Source organism: Neolamprologus brichardi, chromosome 12, assembly GCF_056152115.1.
Source record: "Neolamprologus brichardi isolate AB-2024 chromosome 12, ASM5615211v1, whole genome shotgun sequence".
Classification (NCBI taxonomy): Eukaryota; Metazoa; Chordata; class Actinopteri; order Cichliformes; family Cichlidae; genus Neolamprologus; species Neolamprologus brichardi.
The window spans coordinates 23,746,631-23,767,510 of NC_142115.1; the positions used below are offsets into that span (position 1 = coordinate 23,746,631).

The window sequence follows — 20,880 nt, forward strand, 5'->3', positions numbered from 1 at the left end:
ATGTGGCCTTTTCACTGTTGCCTTGTGGTTGCATTTTTCATATCACCTTTTTCCTTTTACTATTCTTCTTGTCTTTATCCACCCGTCCCTTAATCTCATTATCCCTTTCCCTGTGTTTTGTTATAAACAGATTCTCCTCACAGGGGTTGATGGTGTTTTGATAAAACTTCAGATTCTCAGAATATACTTGAGGGTGTCTCTCTTTTCCTCTCAGATGCAAAAGATACAAATTCTGCACTTGAACATGGTTTGCAGACTTGCAGACGGCTACGTTATCCACTTCTCACTCATCTCTGTAATCGGATCAGGTTCAGTGTCAAAAAGTCTCCCTCCCACAGGCCCAGCAGGAAATAGAGGACTAAAATGATTTGATAATTGAGAAGGCAGAAGATGTAATATGTCTTTAGGGTCAGTTGATCTAATATGTGAGCTTTGCTTTAGTTTCAGGGCACAGTGCCTTGTGAATTTGATTTTTTGCAGAAGGCATTTTGCCTCCATGTTGTGGTTAATAACTTATTTATCAAGCAGCCTACATGCTCTCTGATCAAGAGCATAGTGGGAGGTTCTTGTTGTAAATGAAGTGTGTAATTGAAATTCTAAATGAGATTGTTTAGTTTGTCTCAGTATGCTGTACTCATTAGATGTAATACCCAGGTATACGCTGAAATAGCTGCAGTGTAAGTGTGGCCATTTTAGCACCACACATGCACAGCAGCCCCGATGTTTTTGAACTTTATTACGACCTGACAGAGGTGCATGAAAAAGCTCAAATTATCAGGCATTAAACCCACCAGTTTTTGAGTGCAGATTATTTGTCATTTTAGACCGCACCTGTGTGTCAATAGTGAGGCTAATATTCCAGTGCAGTTACTGCTAGTCATACGCATTTCCTGCTGTGCACTCTGTCCAGCTGGTGTAAATGTATCTGAAGTTGACCATTTTAAATGACATTTTTAAGACAGCTATGGAAAATATCATGATCTGATTCCCTGGTTTTGTCCAAAATTCAGGTGAAAACAGCTTTTGACTGAGGTATAAGTGACAAATGAAAGGTTAAACTGCATTTTTTTATTCCAGTCCTTCTGAAGACCAATGAGAACCTGAAAGTGGACTTTATGTTACTCTAGTCATGTAATTCTTGTCAGTTAGAAGTAAAAGCCCCTTATTATGTGAGGCACATGGAGTACAGTTATAGCTGAGAAAATAAGTCTCATCATTGTCTTGCTATCTGTTCCTGCTTGACAATGGCATGTCTCCTGCTATGGGGAGCCAAAAAGTCTCAAAAAGCTGTGTCTTTTAATCCAAATTCTGTCCTCCTGCATGAACAGGCCTGTTTGCTACAGCACACAGCATGCAAACAACAAAATACTGCTGTGCTAATGCTTTCACTAAAGAGTACTTATAACACAAAAAATGATCTAACAATTACTGTGTTAAAATGTTCCTAGGTGTACATACTGAAAGCTAAGTGGCATTAAAACAAGCACAATTTACTGAGAAGAGCTGTTTAAGTAAATGTAGAGGAGTAAATGTAACCTATTACCACCCACCTCAGGCACAGGCCGCAGCTGTTTAGAGTTGGTTTCCTGTGAAAACACAATGAATCAGCACAAGGTCACATGCTTTCCCATCCATTTATTTTGATAACCCAAATGTGACTTTTATCTTTCAAGTGTTTTTATTTTAATTCCACACGGTATAGATTTGCTCCTGTACAGATGCCTCATGTTGGAGATGAACTGTTGTCTTTTGACAAGGGTAATTTAACACAAAACGACTACCCTCTGTCTTTGGAAGTAAAAGGCATACTGTAGAGGTTGTTTACTCTGATCAAATCACGAAAGACACGTTGAATTTATCTGTCAAAATTATTTTAACTACAGAGCAACTTTGACAGGGTCAGTTAATTTTAAGTTGTGTCAATAAAATGTGAGCTCAGTAACTTAATTTCACAGCTGACATTGTTTGCTTACATCATTTTACAGTACTTAAATGGCCTTATATCCTTATAAGTTAAAGTCTTTTCATTATTTGAAACTGAGGAGAAATTAAAGTTTGTAACAATTACCAATCCTACTGTATGTCAAGGTCTACAGAATTAACTGTAAAGCGTGAGTGAGGTCATCTCCTCCAGCTGAAAACTTTAACATATGTTTCAACCCATGGAGACCACATCAGATGTGTAACTGAGGACCACAGCTGCTGCTGCTCTCACCATATACAGCTGGTTATTCCCTTTACTTGCTCAAACACCAGCCCTTCATTCCATGACACCAATATGAACTCTTTATTTCTCCCCATTGGTAATTGCTTAAGTTCATGTTGTAAGGTTATTACATGATTATGTATTCATTACTAATTCAGAATGTGACTTTCCTTGACTCCATATGCAAACGTGTTATTTTTTTTTCACAGAAGTGGATGTTCTCTGGTTATATTTGGAGCAGAAGGAATAACACATGTGAAATCATAACTTACATACATCTGTACTGTAAATACTATTTACAGTTAGTTAGCATAAGTTATCTTTTGTCCTAGCTTTAAGTTTGGATAAGTAATACATTGTCACAGCTATAAGTAGCAGTAAACGTCTTTGAAACCATGACATTAGGATTTGATGTTCACTAAAAACTGTCATGTTAACCATCTATGGTTGGTTAACACAGCACTACCAAAAAACAAAACAAAAACCATGACTGTACTATGAGTTCGGACTTCCTTTGCATTTAAAATTGTTGCTTCACAGTCGAGAAGCAGTTTGTCAGCCACTCCTGGTGAGTTGCCATCTTCAGAGCAACTATGTTAAGTCCGTCAGTTTGTGATTGAGTGGATTAAAGCTATTAATTACAATCAATTTGTTTGGGATAATTAGGTAATTAACTGTGATTAATCAATTGCAAATATGTTGCAGCAGATTCACATTAAACAGAAAGTCAAATTTTGAAATTTCTCCACAAATAGTGACATAGTTGCTGCAGGACAGCAACTGAACTGTAAAGTGACGTTTAGCAACCTTGCTTTTATATAGAAATACCACCAGAATACAAACACTTAGCAACCAAGGGAGTCGAGTCCACTATTACAAAGTCCCATATGTATGACGCTCATTGAGGCAGACTGACTCAAATTGATTGATGTTCGCAATCTGTCTGTGTTTTTAAATTAGACAGCACTTATTTGAAAACCTTCCCCAGCCTGGCTGAGAGTTATTGCAGTTACTCTGAGCTGAACAGAGTTTGTTTAGAACCAGGCTGCTTCCCAACAGGTGACCCATTTAATCGCCTTGTGATTGAAAGTGGTTATCCAGAGGTTAAGAGTGTTGCATAGTCAACCTCTGGATGAACAGTCGGTCACTGCAAGTGCTTTCAATCAGTCACTGAATGCAAAAAAAAAGAAAAAAAAATGTAATCCCTGGGCAACCATTATTTTTTTTCTACTTGCAATGAGGATGCTGTACTATATTAACTCTACTGAGACTGAGCCATGAAGGGGACCTTCAAGCTAAAGTATTGGTTATTTTTTATTTTATATTTTTTGTGCAAGTTGAGACGTCATATTTTAAATTTCAATGTGTTTTGTTCACAAGCCATTGATGCAGATACTACATATACTTATATACACTAAGTAAGTGTAGTCTTTAATGAGGCACAATGAATGAAGCTCAATTTTTATTGTTCAGCTGGGGAGATGAGTAGAAGGTAGAAGTATTTAATATTGTCTGGCCTTCTTTTTGGGACATTATGCTTTCAGTTTTTTCAGACAGACTTTTCCGCTGCCTTTTGGCTTTTTGGTGCAGGGTTAGGGCTCTCACTTGCAGCAGCATCACTACTTTCTTTGCTACACCTGGAAGTAAAAACCTTTCACTATCTGCGTTTTGAAATTCATATGTATTTAGCATAAACCTGGTGTTTCAAAATTAATTCACTTGTGTTCTGTTCTCTTCTGCTTTGTTTTTCTCTGTACTCACTTGAACTCCTCGCAGTTGAGCCAGTGAGCAAATGCTGACAAGGATCTGGCGAACAGTAAATAAATAAAGTAAAGGGCTATTCACTTCACCCAGTTTTTGTGTCGGCTCTTTGCTTGATTTTTTACAATTTCTTAAGGACATGACTTTCAGATACAGATTCACCTGCTGTAGATGCTGTCGCTTCTTCTTTTGTCCTATGATTGAGCCGTTTTCACATTTTTTTTAGGACAGACTACAAACCATGCTGCCAAGCATTTGGCTAATAGGTGTTTGGAAATCACCTTGTGCGAAAATACTGTTTTATTCCTGTCTGTTATCTGTGTGATTTTTTTTTGTAGATTCAACAAAAGATATGGGAACACATGATGTGTATTTGTGTCTGCTAGTAACAAAATCTCTCAAAAAAAAAATGTCCAATAGAAAAACTCATAACTCAAGCTCAGGGAAACACCTGAGAACAGGGAAGCTGTGCTTTAACACTGTAATTAACACTGCCCCCCAAATATCACTGGCTTTCCTTTGCCACCCTTTGAGGCCATCGGCAGATCCTCCTGTCTCAGGAAAAGCAGGGCCATCAAAAGCAGGTGACCCGTTGCACCCCGCTCACCACTTGTTGGACCTGCTGCCCTCTGGTCGGTGCCTCAGGTCAATCAGCTCCCACACTTCCAGACATTCGGACTGTCAACAAACACTATATCACTTGAAGTTCAGATTAGTCTTTTAGTCTATTTTTAAACACTAAAAAATTAAGTTGACCTTTAATACCAAATTTTAATGTATTGTTAACACGACTCCACTCTACACCCCTGCAAGGCTTTCTCAGAATGTATTAAAAAAAATCGAGCTATTTGTTTAGAGACAGAGTGATGATATGCACACAAATAATATGTGTTACCTATTTGGTGGAACTGATAAATTAAATTAAAACAAAAACAAAACAGAAAAACAGAGTCCTTTGAAAATGGTCAGGTACACGACTGGACTGAAAATAAAATTAGTTCCATAATTCCATAGTTGCTAATATTTTTTAATAGAGTCCAAAAAAATAAAAGGAACCTTTGAAAAGAAGGAAGCTTGTGAGCTGAACCAAGCTTTCTGTAATAGCCACTTTTCTACTATAACTTGAGAGACAGAGGAATATTTTATATAGGTTGTGGACATAAATAGTGATGTGTGAAATGAAAAGACCACACCCCATTTTCTGCTGTACTCCAAGAGAAAGCAGCTTATAAATCATTTAAAGTCCTATAACAATATAAAGAACAAGCACAAACACACACACACACACACACACACACACACACACAAACACACATGTGCATAGACAAATATGTACCTTGGGCCTATCAAGACAGCTTATTCTATTTGTTCCAGTCATTGATCCGTTCATATCTAAATGTCAGGTTGAATAGACATCGTCATATTTGCTGGTGGTGGTTGTGGTGTATGCGTGCAATTGTACGCGCACGCTGTGTTGTGCGTGTGTTATACAATCTCTCTGTGGATTCAGCAGTGCTTGGATCTGTGGTCAGATCAATAAACCGAAAGGCCGACAAGCACACGCATACAGTGCCCGCAAAGTCTCGTGTGCTCCGCTGTGCACACACAGACACACACCAACACACACAGTTTGAGGATGATAGATGCCTTCCATGTTGGCCCTGCTACTCCTTGCCGTCACAACACATACTTTTGCAAGACCTTTGCTGTCCTAGCCTTACATTGTACAGTATGTCAGAGGTAAAAGAAAGACAGAAAGTGAGAAAAGAAAGAGAAAGCTGCTGCTGAAAAAAAACCATCTGCAGACAACATTTAACAAAGGTGAATGACTGTGCTGCTCTTTTCTCCCCTGTTTTCATAAAAAAGCAAGTGATTGATCAGCAATGGCAGTTTCTTGTGCAATTAGATGGTGAACAGTGCGAGATCTACTCAAGATGACAGCTGTGTGCGGGAGAGAATTATTCAAATAGGATTTCCAAAGAGACAATAATCATTGAAATACTCTCACACACACTCTCACACACACAAATTAATACTCACACAGGCATAGTCACATTGTGTAATGTTTAGTATCTCTGTGTCTCTTCCACCTACCGCTCTGTTTTCACAATGCATGCACAACCGTTATAGGCTTTTTAGTTCATTGGCGTGTGACCGCAGCTTGATCAAACTAATTAAACAGTTATGGTCGTGATTTAGAGTCATTAGTTGTTGGGAAGAATCGCACAGGTCTTACACCCATGTGATTCATGTCACGTTTCTCAAGCGCGTTCAGCACAAAGAAGGCTGTTTTCCTTTGGCAGCGTGTACTGTAAATACAGTAAAAGCCACAGTTATAATTATTTGTTATTTAGTTTGTGTTTTAAAATTTGGATTGTGTCTTAACTATGGCCTTGGAAATGTATTAGTTAATTAACTAGTAAGAACCAAATTGATTGGTTGCTTTAAAGTTGCAACCTTTGAGGCTATTACATATATTTATATAATTTTCATAATCACCAAACTTTTCATTGACCCCCTCGTGACCCACAGATGACAAGACCACTGATCCTGGAAGGAAATGCTTCAACATAGAATAGAGGTGATCGCTCAGAACAGATTTAAATTGATTTGCAGTGACCCTTTCCTCTAAGGGGACAAGTTGGTCCAAACAATGCCAGCAAAATGCTCACCGCAGCATAAATGAACTACACGATCTATATAAGGGTTTCAGTTTTTCTCTTTTAATTTGCCACCCATCTACACAGTTTATGCCTGTGTGGTCTGATTGTTTTTATTGGATAGTGTTTTTTACGAAAAAAAAAAAAAAAGGATTTGTCACTTTTATATGTCATGGTCCTGGGTCCTTTTGACCCAGCGTTTTGTGTTTTCCATTAGTGTGATTGTTGGTTCTGTTCTTCCTCTGTTTAGTGTTTACTCTGTTCTGCTCATGTATTCCTGTGTTTAGTCCGCGTTTCTTAGTCTGTGTCCTTGCATGTGTAAGTTCCTGTTTTATTGTGAAAGTCTGTGTTTAATGTCAGTGTGTTCTGTTTACGTTTCCCCTGCCTCGTCAGCTGTGATGTATTCCAGGTGTGTTCCCCTCCCGTTTCCCATCCCCTGATTCCTGCCGTGTGTATTTATAGTGTGTGTTACCTCGTCCTCGTGCTGGTTCGTCTGTGTTGTTTCCCCTCAGTCTCCCTGTGTCTCTCCGTGTATTTCGCCGTACCTCCCTGCATCTTAGTTTCTGGTTTGTTTTGTTAGTTTTACCCAGTTTAGGTTTTCCAGTTTCATTTTCACCCACCATTGCTGTTTGTACCCACTCCTGTAAATAAATACTCACCTGCACCAGAGCTGCCGCCTTTTGGGTCCTTTTCTACAAACTCCACACGTCTGCCACACCGGACGTGACATTATAACTACAGGTTTTCAGACACACCGAAGTCTTGAAAACACAACAGTTACTGTGTGTTAGCAAACAGCTGTCTGTTGCTTGTGTAAAAGGTATTTATGTGTCTTGTGTGTCTGTTCTCTACATACACAGACATACAGTAAATCAGGATACACAGTATTATTTCCCAAAGGCACTATCTAACATGACAACTTAGTGCTTCATTTATGACTGTCATATCCCAGATGCAGACATACATGCATGTCAGGCGAGTTTTTGTCGCTACATGACAAGCAGGTATCACAAGAGGAGGACAACAGGATCTAATGTCAAGATGATGTATTTGGGTGAATGTGGTGTGGGACACCATTTGAAATTCAGTTATGTACACAAAAAAGAGGCTTAACATTAGAAGTCTAGTGTGTTAGCACTGTAATTGCTGAAGTCTGTTTGCTTTGCTCCGTGGATTACATTTTTGGCAGCGCTCAGGCTGAGCACAGTCATAATGCACCACCCTTTGCTTGCCATCTTGTCTTTTAGCACAGTACGCACAGACGTGCTTGACATCAAGACACACAATCTCAACCATGCATCATGCATAAAGCACACTGTGGGAGTAATGTGGGTGAGGTGCTGACATACGGCAGTTACTGTATGTTTCGGGGAAAAGTGCTTCAGTTGGTGTGTGCTAAATGCTTATTTCATGCACAGGGAGGCTGAGTAGCGGGCTGAATAAATGGGGGTAATGGGTTAGTAAAAGCTGGCTGCAGTTTTTATATGTTTTGTAACTTAGATTTGAAAACAGGAAGAGTCGCTGAAGAAGGAGCAAGTTAATGATAGATGACTATGTAGAAAGTATCCCTAGCTTGATCTGACAGTGAGACAACCATGCTAATCAAAACCAAAAGTGGGAACTAGAGAGACTCCCAGCTTTGGTAATAAACAAACTGGAAACCATTCATATGAATGCAACACAGCAGGATTGTTTTACTGTGTATAATTTAGATTTAATAGATTTTAATTCTGATTCTGCTTTTTGAGTCCTGACTCTGATTTCCATCATAATATTTTAAGCAAGAAAATAAACCCTGCCACAAATATAACTTTATTTGATTAACTAAGCATTCTCAAATCACTGGGTAGCTTAATTTTCCAGCAGCACAGTGGCTGAGCAGATAAGTAGATGTGTCACGGTCTGCCGGGGCAAGCCGTGTGGTAACTATTTAGGACCCAGAAGCGGTAGCTCTGGTGCAGGTGAGTATTTACAAAAGAAAATACAACAGAAATGGCGCAGGTGAAGTTGTAACAGAAAACCTAAACTGGGCAGACTAACAAAACAAACCAGAACAAAGATGCAGGGAGGTCTGGGGAAATACACACAGAGAGATGGAAGGAGAAACGCAGGGAGACCGAGGGGAAACAACACAGACGAACCAGCAACGACTAAGACAGAAGACACGACTTAAAAACACTCAGAGAACACAGGGAGATTACACACAGGTGGGGGACACAGCTGGGAGTGATTAACGTGACGAGACTAGGGAGGCAAACTGAAAACACTCACATAAGACGCAGACCTTCACAATAAAACAGGAAACACACACACGCAAAGACACAGACTAGGAAACGCGGACTTAACACAGGAATAGATGGGCAGAACAGAATACACTAAACAAGAGGAACAACAGAACCAAAATCACTAATAGAAAACACAAAATGCTGGGTCAAAAGGACCCAGGATCATGACAAGATGATTAAAAAAAAGCTGGAAATATCATTGATACGAAAATATGGAAAATAAAAAAGATGAAGTGAAACACTGGTTACAATGCATTGTGTCACTCCATCAGTTTTTAAACTTCTTTATCTGTCTCTTTGTTTCTCTTTGATCTGTTCATGTTTTCCTAAAGTTTCTCTTCTGTTCTAGTCCAAGTGTCTTTCATATTATGATTCCAGGTGGAATGAAGGGTTGTAGATAATAACAGTAATCACAGACCCCTATGTCCACACTCAAGCGCAGATCGGCACACACATGTGCACGCACAGGAACATAAATTAATTACAGTAATCAAGAAACACACTTGGATGAACCACAGCGTTCATGTGTGTGTGTGTGTGTGTGTGTGTCAGTAGGTGCATAATCATATAGCACATCTTGCTTTCCAGACAAGTAATGCAACAGGGGCTGGTCTGTGAAAGAAGAAGAAGTAGAAATGGATCACTGTGGTTGTGTTTATAGATTTTTTTTCTTTGTGTGGCTTTGTATGTGTGTTTATAAATTCACAGCTTGTGCTTGCATGTTTAAATGTGAAGTTGGATATGCCTAGTTTGGAGGGTTGGCTGTAGGCTGTTTGCTTGATTTGATCACAAATAGTGCATGAAATTAAATGACACAACTAATTTTTAATTTAGAGCACTTTATTCAATAACAGTACCCACTCTCTCACTTCAGGCATCATACCACTGCTTTTACATTTGTAACCTCTCACACACAGTGCCCCACTATACAGGGAATATACAGCAGTCTGTAAAAGAAGTCGTATATCCTTGTTTGTTTGAACAGTTGTCTAAAATGTGTTGTATAGGTTCATATTTATTATGCGTGTGCATTAGCATAACGTGTGTGAGTAAAATATTAGCAATACACCCTCTTTTGTCAAGTCAGACCTCTGTGTGAGCGGCAAACCCTGACACTTGTGTGTCAAGCTAAACCATTTGCCAAAATCAACAATTTCTCTTTGTTGTACTCCTTCGGGAGTGACGGGTGAGCAGAGGTCATTTGCAGGATCAAAACGGTGTTTGGCTGTCCCATGGCCGCTTGATAAACACGTACAAGACTGGTGTGCGCTGTAGCATGATGTTACAGATCAGTCTTAGTTCTTTGTGTGTGCTTTCAGACTTTGAGAAAAGGCTTACTTATATTGACACTGGGTGATTGGATTTGTCTCAGACCACGGAGCTGGTTTTAGTGCGATCTTCTGACTTCAGAGAAGAAGAACTGTGGCGAATTGAAGCTTTTGTGAAGGTGGTCCGAGAGGTCACAAGGATTTCTTTGCTATCACTAAAGGAATGATGCCCAGGTGACCCCCCCCCCTACCTTCCTCCATTGGTGACACGAAGGCTGTGATGTTTTGTAAGTGTGTGTACATCTGGACAAATACACAAGGGCAAACACACAGACAAACTAGCCTCGGGACTTAGCAGCAGTAATTGTTGTAGCTGTGGGTGTTTGGTTCTTGTGTGTGTATGAGTGTGAATATGTGTGTGTGTGTGTGTTTGTCTGAGACAGTGTATTGAACAATTCCAACCCCTGAGGAGTCATGTCTAGTTCTATGAATCTTCCATTTCACTAATTAGCTTAAAACATCTGTCCATACGGATGCTAGAGGGAGGTCATAATGGGAAAAGTGGAAGCACTTACTACAGAACCAGCAGTAGTTGCGTACAAGCAGCGACACCAGACAACCACAAAACTGAAACCGCTGACAGGTGAAGATCATCTATTAGCTCATTACAAAGTAATATTCTGCTGTAAAAACTTTATTTGTGGTGTACTTCCTGGCTTAGCAATGTTGCAGTCCAAGCACATACACTTTCCCATGATCTTGAATAAAATATCAGATTGAAGTTTTTCATATTTAAAAAGCAGAAATTTTGCAAGCAATCCCCCTCAAATACTCATAATTAATACCAAGAGAGAGGACTGCAAAAAAGGACATTAAGCCAGAAAGAGAGCTGACGAGAAAAGTTGAGTTTGAGAAACCTGTGTTGTCTTTCTCCCCTCTCCTTTTTGCCTTTATCGCTGCCCACTCATTCAATTTTTCAGTGGAGATAAACAGAAACATTGTGACAGGACAAAACGACAAAAACCACATTACTTACATTTCAGATCCCGTACATAGAGGGAATAAGTGAAAGTAGAAGGGAACAGAGGTTCTGACAGAAAAAACAAAAATTAAGAAAAATATTGTGTCTTACAGCTCAGTCACTCTGCTCCCCGCCTTACACCATGTCTGTGTCGAAACTATGTTTTCTGTCGAGTGTTTTACAGCAGCCTTCTGTGTTATAAGTTTTATGGCGATTCGGTGGGAGATTAAACCATTATTAGCCACACACCGCCACCCTCTCCAGCTGTTGCCTTTTGTTTAAAAAGTGTTTTATGACGTGATGCGCTATAGTCACCTAGACAATTATAGCTAATGATAATATGAGTGGCACTCTATTTTTACTCTGGGATTGAAGGGAGAAGGGCTGAGAGCGAGCGAAGAAAAGGAGTAGGAGCAGTCACAGAGTGAGAAGTGAGTAATTAAAGCCCGATGATGGGATGAGAGGTGAGGGGAGAGCAACAATAAGAGAACAAAAATTAGAGGGTGGTTCTGGGAGGATGAAAATGAGAGACAAAAGAGGTAAAAAGCAAAGGTGAGTGTTTTTGACAGAAGAAAGTCAAAAGCAAGGTAAGAACCCTTTTAACAACCCTCTGATCTCTGTTCAGTCTGTTCAGTAAATGTTTAATTTTGCAGTCCACCATGACATTGCTTAAGATGCATGGGGTTGGCCATGACTCAGGTTTTAGAGCAGGCTGTCCACTAGTTATGGGGTTGGAGGGCTGATCGCCCTCATGTGCCAAAGAGTCCCTGGGAAAGATACTAAACCCCATGTTGCTCCTGAAAGCAGGTAAACACCTCGCCAGCTCCAGCCCTTTGCCAGTGTGTGAATGGCTAAATGAGAAACACATAACAAAGCTCTTTGTGGATCCTAGCAAAGGGTAAATGGGATATAAATATAGTATAATATATAAATGCTAATAAGTGCAGACTCTTTACTGTTCCCGTTACCAGTTTCTTCCTTTTCCCATCACATAATTGTCTTTTTTGGGGTGTTTTGTTTTTTTCTGCCAGTGATGCAAACCTCGAGCATTTATCTACCACAACTGAACTAATTGCTAGTAAGTGTAATGTGATTACTGACTTTGGTAAAAGTAATGAATTAGATTACTGTGTTAAAGACAAAGCTAATTAGATTAGCTTCAATAGATCAATACCGAATACACCAAATACTAATGAGAAGTCTGTTGTTTTATTCAAACACACACACACACTCACACACGCACAAACAAAAATATCTACTTATCATGTCATTGATGTCCTCATATCATATGTCATTGTTAAATGTGATCACAGACGAATAACACACACTCTCTCACACACACACACACACACACACACACACACACACACACACACACACACACACACACACACACACACACACACAAAGAACTGTTACTGCTATATATAGCAAAGCAAATTAGTCTTTTAATAGAAATGTACGATATGTGCAAATGTACTGCAGGTATGTCTGAAGGTTTAGCCTTGACTGTAGTACTGTTCTCTCTCTGTTCTCTGCTGTAGACAGCCCTTTTCCAATGTGTCCTCACTGCAGCGTTTAACATTTGTGTAGCTGCTGGTTAGATAGACACATATAAATATTTAAGTTGCACTTCATGGAGACTGTTTTGTTTTTCTCTAGGCTGAAAAACACACAATTCTGAGGCATTTTTTGTTTGCCCCTGCTATTGTCTTGTGTTATTCGCACACACAGAGATCACTGCAGGAGGAAAAGCGAATGAAATCCCCTCAGAAGTTTGCTTAAATTGTGTAAACTGATAAAATACTCGATGTTGAAGTCTGTATTCGGGTCACACACAGGCAAGCATGACTACATTTGCATGTGTTTGAAAAGATTTTTGACTGATACCTTGAGCACCTTTGATAGAAATTCTGTGTCGAGCTTCACACCTTCACGCTTCACCGTTGCAGCTTTCCACTAAATTGTTTACCATCATATTCACACTTTAGAAGTCATGATTCACAATGACAGTAGCATTTATATGAAAGTCTGTAATAATTTATTTTACTGTAAATCATAAAAAGCCTGACCACTGTTGCCTTTGTTGGTCACAGAGATTAAGCGCAATTTAAAAAGAAAATGTTGTGTCTTGTGTTTTCTTAGGTGGTGGAGACAAACCTGGTGGCCTTCGATTGTCACTGGATCCTGATTAACGAGGTGAGAGCCATGACAGTGATTTATGTATCATGTACTTTGTATGCTTTGTGTTGAGCTTGTTCTTTTATTTATTCTGTGAATACTTCTGGCTGTAGATCCAAATCCCTTTTTTGACTCCTATCTTTTGGATATTTGAGAGAAAACTTGGCTCTTTTTGTTTCACATCAGTTTTTACAAAAACACACATGCCATCGGTGTATGACCTTTAAAAGTTCACAATCAGTTCTAGTTCAATGCTTTTTTGGATTAACAGTTGTAGACAAGCCCAAACAGTTCACAAAGTCAATTTCCTGTTCCTCGGAGTATACAGTTATCACCCTGTGTATTTCTCTCATCCGTGTTCATGATCGCTGATCAGAGTGAGTGCTGGTCATAAGCGAAACATAATGAAACTTTAATGCTGGCTGTAATTTCCTATTAATTTTGAATAGGAGCCGATCTTTGATCTTGCTTCGCGAGAAATGCCTTTTAGAAAAACAGCAGAATTAGCTACATTTTTTGCGTGTGCGTGTGCATGTTAGGGGGTGTATGTGCAGTGCAAGCAAATGGAGTGTGTCTTGGTAGCCTCGGGCATTACAATGAACTTGCAGGGCACAACAGGGAGCCCATTCTGCCACACACTAAAACACACACAACCATATACACAAGCAGATACATCGGAGAAGAGCAAAAAGCAGTGTTCACTATGGGAACAACAGAAAGTAAAGCAATGTGGGACAAAACAAGAAAATATATCTAGATGCTTGAGTGTACTGTAGTTTCTCTCTTTTTCTCTCTCTTCCATTTTCAAGCCTCTAACTGTAACACAACACTGCTGCTAACTGCTGCTAGTCCTATTATTTGCTCGGTTATGCAAAGAGAGTGTTTCTCTTCATGCATTGGAATGCATGACATCCATTAATTCCGCAGGACAGCCAATCTTCTTTTCTTTGATGTTTTGTGGAGATTTTGAGACTTTGAGGCTCCAGTAACCCTTACAATCTCCCCCAGTACCTTAGATAACCCCTCAACTTTTTTTAATTTATTTATTGTATTTTCTCACTTCAACAGAGTGGAGGAAACCAAGGGAGCCCTGGTTTTTATTCAACATGATTGTTCAGATGTAAAATGTGAATAAATCAGACAAAAACAATGACTCTTAGTTAATTACTTCATACAGGGCTTTTTACGTCACTTAACTGCTAAATAAAATAGAATGCATATCATAATGTCCATTTCCCATGTACCATTAGGGATTTTGACAAAAAGTTGCTTTTTTTTTTTTTTTACAAGATGTCTTAGTATATTTTGTTTTTCTGATGGCAGTAACAAGCAGCCTGTGAAGAAGACTATCATTATTTAAATGCCTGTTCGGCTAAATACGGATTCAGCGGCCTAATAAACTATACTTTGCTTTCAGTCTGAGTTCTTGGACCAGTCACATAAATGTAGGTTTCTGTTACAAAAAAAGCAAAGATGGGAACACTGGTGAAGTCTTGAAACTGTAAGCTGTCATCTGGCAACATTCTAGCCTTTTATTAACTGCTTAAAAATTCTAAACAAAGACTGGTCCATGGCACAGCTGTTCTGTTTTCCTGCCTACAGCAAGAACAGGATAGGTCTATATAAGAGCATGGCTGCATGTTTTACATCTAAAACCAAAGTGGAAATGTTTGGCCATAATGCTCAGTGCCATGTTTAGCGAAACACCACACCACAAATACCTCATAACAACTGTCAAGCACAGTGATGGAGGAGGGATGTTTTGGGTTGTTTTTGTGACCTCACAACAAACCCCTTACCCATCTCCTTACTCTTCGTACAGCTTTAGAAATGGCTTATAACCTTTTCCACATTGATAGATGTGGAAAAGGCTTTGTTTTTCATTTGTTCCTGAATTTCGTGGGATCGCAGCATGATGTCTGGCTTTTAAGAAACTTTTGGTCTACTCCACTTTGTAAAGCAGATCCTATTTTAGTGATTTCTTGATTGAGAACAGTGGCAGTAATCAGGCCTGGGTATGACTAAAGAAATTGAACTTAGCTTTCCAAAGATGTCACACCAGAGGCGGGCGCAATCACTTTATCATACAAGGCCATGGAGGTTTGGATTTTTTCCCCCCGTAAATAATAAAGACCTTCATTTCAAATGTTATCTTTGTCAAATATTTACATTTCTTTGATTATCTGAAATATTTAAGTGACAAACATACAAAAAAAACCAGGAAATTAGGAAGGGGCCAACACTTTTTCACACCAGTGTGTGTAGTAGATAAAACTGCGTTTCCAAAGAACAGATTGGAATGAATGAATGAATCATTAGGTGATGATAAGATCATGAATATGTTTGAAGCACCGCAGCTAATATAGATTAATTCTCTACAAATTGCGTAATCATTAGCTATTCTTTTTGTACTGCCTGTGGTTTGTTACTAATTATAAATTCATAAGCAAAACTCAAGTAGCTGCTTGTTAGTTATTTTAAAAAAAAGATAATCCTTTACTTTGAGGGTAGCAAAAAAGCATGGTCAGGCACCTATGACTTTAAAAAAAGCTAATTTCTAAGCTATTTCAGACTTTTGTGAATGACAGAGCTTCTTTGTTTCCTATATCTCCTTCTCTCTCTCACACACACACAGTTTTTTATGATAAAAATCAATGCTTACCAAGTCTCCCTGCATAAAATTTAAAGATCAAGACAAAAATATAGTCATAGATTTCTGTGATGCACACACTATATTCCATTGGCCACATGCAATGGTTCAGAGGGTGTTTAAAATAGATGAGCGGTTAAAATATTTTGTCATATAGAATGTCCTCTTGTACTTCTTCTGTGGAGAATGAATATTCCTATGTGTGAAAGTCCTCTCCATCCCTGTAGATTATTATGGATGAGAGGGTACTGTATGGTTGTCATAACTGTGCTTTATCTACAGCCAACAGTCAGACAGCCCCACTGAGGGGGAGTTCACAGTTCATAATTGATCATCCTTCCTTTACCCATCTCCTTTGCTCTTCTCAGGAGAAGAGGATGAGGGGTGTGGGGAGAAGAAGTGATAAGAGATGTTCATAACTTCTCTTTCTCTCTGTTTGCCCCTTACATTTTGGAGGATAACTCCACTATTGACCCCGCTCATTCACAATTTCCCCATTATTCGTTATTCTTGATCTTTTCTGTGATGTTCACACCCGTTTCCGTTTTGTTCTTCTTTCGCTCCATTCGTCTGTCTCTTCTGCCTCTCAGAGGAAAAATGGATAGTAATAAGATGCTTTGAGATTAGCATTTTCTGTCAATTTGGAGCTTAACACGTCACTATGAAAGCCATGTAACTGGAACTATTCGGATTTTCTTTTTTTTTAAATATAATTGCTGGATTATGAGGTCTTGTCCAATTTAAGAACATTCTACAGACTTTCGCATAATTGAACCCTATTAAAGCCTACTGTGTGGTGGTTAGTTTCATTTATTGTTCTTGGAAACAGATTAAGGATACAAAGTGACTCTAACTTAAGGCTGCAATCTCAGCTAAGTTAAAGAACAATTTTATTTGCTGCTCCAGAAGGACTTGCTGGGAGAGAATGAGTCAACATTTGTGCATACTGTGTCCACAGCTTGAAATTGCTCGCTTTGACTTCAGCTATCTCATACCCTTGTTGTTAATAAGTGGCTACGCCGAAACTGTCGGATCGTTGTTTTTTTTTTTGCCTTGTTGAAGGAAAACGTGGCACCTCTCTTATCCACCTTTCCCTGCATGGCTTGGAAATCTGAATTAGAACACATTTGATCATAATTTTGTCCTTGCTCCTGCCTCATAACTTGTCTGCATAGTGTTGGTGTGTTGTGCGTTTGCAAATTGAATGGATTTGGTTTACAGAGTAAACAGCTCATGATGAACTCCAGAAATTAGGTTTAGGTCATTCTGGCTGTCATGACTGACCTAGTGTGTTTAGTTTGAGGTAGCTGGCCTTGGTGTGTAGAATTTAAGCCCACAACACTGACATAAGGACCAAATGATATTGTAATTAAATGCTAATCTTTAAGAGGATTAAAAGGAATGAGTGATAAAACAATCTCACCTTTGTTCAGTGGTTGGTTAGGACTAAAAGACTGAGTAAGTAATTTGAAACTAGACAAAAATGACGATGGGCATGAAAGAGGGAATTAAAGAATTAAAATTTTGAGCTGGTAATTAGATAATGAGCAGTAATTATTTCATGGATGTTTCAGGGTCATTGTTGTAAATCCAACTCGAACCTCACCCCTATTTTAACTCAGTGTTGTGGAGACATTTAGCGTTGGTCTTATAATGTTTTGATTGAAGAAGTCCATGAAAGGTTAATGGTTAGTGGCCTGAGGGAAGGTTGGGGTAAAGTGAAACTCGTGAAAAAGAGCGAAGTGATTATACGAGGTTAATATCAACTGTGTAGCAGTACCCTCTCCTTCCCGAGACTCTTGGGTTGTAGATGAGAGCATGTGTGTTTCTTCACGCCAGTCTACTGTATGTGCATCCATGTGTCATATTCATTTTGTCTTAGCTGTTAAAAGGCTAACAACTTTCAGAGCACTGAAAGTCACACTGGGTGATGTCACTTTAGTTTATCCCCAGGGAGATCCAGACAAAGAGCCAAACAGAACATGACAAAGGAAGAGGGACAAATCCCTGTTTAGAGGGCAAACCTCAAACCTCCCAATTAAGTGTGTCTTTGTCTCTGTTTTTGCTGTGTGTTGGTTCATCTATATTTGTTTGCATTTGATCCTTTGAGTGGTGCACTCTGGATAATTTTTGTCTACCAATCTTTCTTTGCATGCCCTTGACGGCCTGCTGTGCATCTTAATTCTCTTTCGGCCCACAAATCTGCCTTTTTAGCAATTTTCAGCATTTTCTCTCTGCTCTGGATCTTCTTTTTTTGTTGGCTTTGTAATTCAGTCCCCTTCAGGGTTTTATGTCTTCAGCTGTTTGGGATTTTTGCCACGTTTTCGCCCCTAAGCCAGCAAACGGATTCCTTACTTGGACTGTTTAGAAAGTAGATATTTCAGAGCGCAGAGTGTTAATGCAAGGTTAAACATGTTAAGTTGTTTGAGTAATTTGTCAAAGTATAAATTCCATTCTTTTGTTGTTAACTTTTATAAATAATTTAAATCAACTGCAGAACTACATCTGGTTCCAGTAAAATATGACCACAGAGGAAAAAGTATAGAAAGCAGAAACTTGAAAATCAACTTCTAAGCAGAAGCAAATGAATACTTTTGTGTCTGGTGGTGGATGTGGAGACCTAGGGGCCATTGCAAAGGCAATACATCATCCTTATTAGTGCAGATGACACTGGGTATACTAATAAAGTCCATATAAAACAACCTCTAATCACCATTGATCATATCCCATGAGGACTCACGGGTCTTAATGGACGTTAATTACACTCAATTAAAATCCATTCCTATTAGTCAATGAGGTGTGTTATCTATAATATTACCCTTCACTAATACAAAGTGTGTGTGTGATGGATTGTTTGTGCATGTGCATAATCTGAGTCCTTTCAATCCTATCAAGCGGACTCAGGTGCATACACAAGGGAATCATAAGGGTTTTTCATGATTGTACGGCTTAAAAACAATCTCATAAAAATAAAAAAAAACCTGACTGATTTATGCACAGACTGGCATGGGCACAAAAGACACATGAAATCACACACAAACACAATCACTGCATACACATACAAAGGAAGTAAAAGCTGTTTCAGTTGATGGCAGCATTACCTCCACCAGGGACGATAAACGTCAGTTCTCATCTCATCACCACATGACCCTCTGCATGGAGGATGGATGGAGATCCATGGATGGAGAGCGGGGAAGGAGAGTGTGTGTCCTAGGGCTAAAATTAGCAGTGATTCCTCCCCCAAGGTTTTGCAAGGACATACAGAGTACGTGCAAACGCACATGTGTGCACATAACAAACATATGCGCACAGTCAGACCAACACGCGGATATTTTTTACCCTTCTCTCTTCCTCTTTCCATAGGCTGACTTGTACCTTTCATATCTAATAACTATTTTTGCATATGATGTAGACAGCTTTTCATCGCTCGGTGTGGCGATAATGAGAAACATAGGGTATCTAAAACAAGGCCTAACTTTTACTTGTTTAGGAATTAGATCTGAGGCTTTTGAGGTGTAATATTCAACCATGTTTTTATTTTTTTTGCTTTTATTTTGTGTGCGCAGTTACAGTTCTTTTGTATTTTGTTCATGCTGGCTTTATGTCTGCATAATGAAGTTGTTAATTACATACCTACATTTACTTCATCCCTTCTTTCCTTTCCTATACCTATTCCTCTATTCTACCCTTTTTCAGGAGATCTCGGACTATGACTTGCAGGAGTTAGTCATGAAGTCTATCGGTCGGCTGACGTTGGTGCGACAGATGTTCCCAATGCCCCAGAACACAACCCAGCGCTGTGTCAAACACAACCATAGAATTAACACTTCCCTCTGTGACCCTAAAAACCCAAAGGCTCAGCAGCTAGAGGTGAGTTGACAGGTTATTGATTTTCAGTATTATGTTGAATACTAGCTTAATTGTCCAAATTCTGTTGCTCACTGCCAAGAACACTTTTCTGTTATTTGTGAATTTTTTAAGTAATACTCAAATATGTGGCATGCATTTGTTTTTGTTTTTTTTCATACATGTCTTTTATATTTCAAGCTATGAAATAAATAACTTCAAAATCAACAAGGGTTCATTACTCAGAACAGTTATTACACCCATTAAGGAGTTGTGAAAAGAGTGATTGATTTGAGAAGTAGGCTTGCCTAATGTTACAGAAAGAAATCGACAGATGATTGATTATAACGTAACAGATGACTCACTGAAAAATATGTTTATTCTAATAATTTGTTTTTAATTTTTAGCTGAAAAATTGTGCAGAAACGGTTACTGGCTGACGTACACTCACAGCGAGCAGAAAAGTTGCTCACAAAAACTGTCAACAAAATTCAAGCTATTGTAGGGAGTTGAGATGAGTGGCTTGTGGCTTAGTCTTTGACAAGTTGTTCCCTTCCAGTTTAATTAAAGCGGGTAAGAAAAGATGGATGTTCAGTGGGAATACAGTCGAGTCGATGGAAATCTTTGCCCCCAGTCATTGATGACATTGTGAATGAGAATAAGTGACTTTAAATACACTTGGTGTAGCTCTAGTGTATCATTAAATGCAAACCTCTAACACATTCTGCTTTTAATGATGTAATATTTTTTTTGTTTCCTTTTGTTTTGACACTGTCAAGGCAGATCGTTGTCATGGTGAAGTTTTACTTGCCAACTTATTGTGCTGAGTTGCATGCACGTGACTGCTTGATGAGTTTGACAAACATAATTTAAAGGAAGCACGAGAAAGAACATTCTCTGGTCTGACGAAAGAAAAGCTATGGACATTTGTATTAGCTATGGGAACTGAAACGTGTGTGAAAAGAAGAAAAGATGAACGAAGCCAAATATAGAAAGACATGG

At 39.0% G+C, this 20,880-nt stretch overlaps 1 protein-coding gene across 3 annotated transcripts in view; it reads left to right on the forward strand.

Annotated features, from left to right (window-relative positions):
* Positions 1 to 20,880, forward strand: part of grid2 (glutamate receptor, ionotropic, delta 2) — a 507,657-nt gene that overhangs the window by 334,537 nt on the left and 152,240 nt on the right. For all 3 annotated transcript variants that reach the window (XM_006789768.2, XM_006789769.2, XM_006789770.2), the window contains exons 5-6: positions 13,347 to 13,400; positions 19,729 to 19,902. In XM_006789768.2, the coding sequence (XP_006789831.1) occupies positions 13,347 to 13,400; positions 19,729 to 19,902 (228 nt within the window). The remainder of the gene's footprint in view (positions 1 to 13,346; positions 13,401 to 19,728; positions 19,903 to 20,880) is intronic.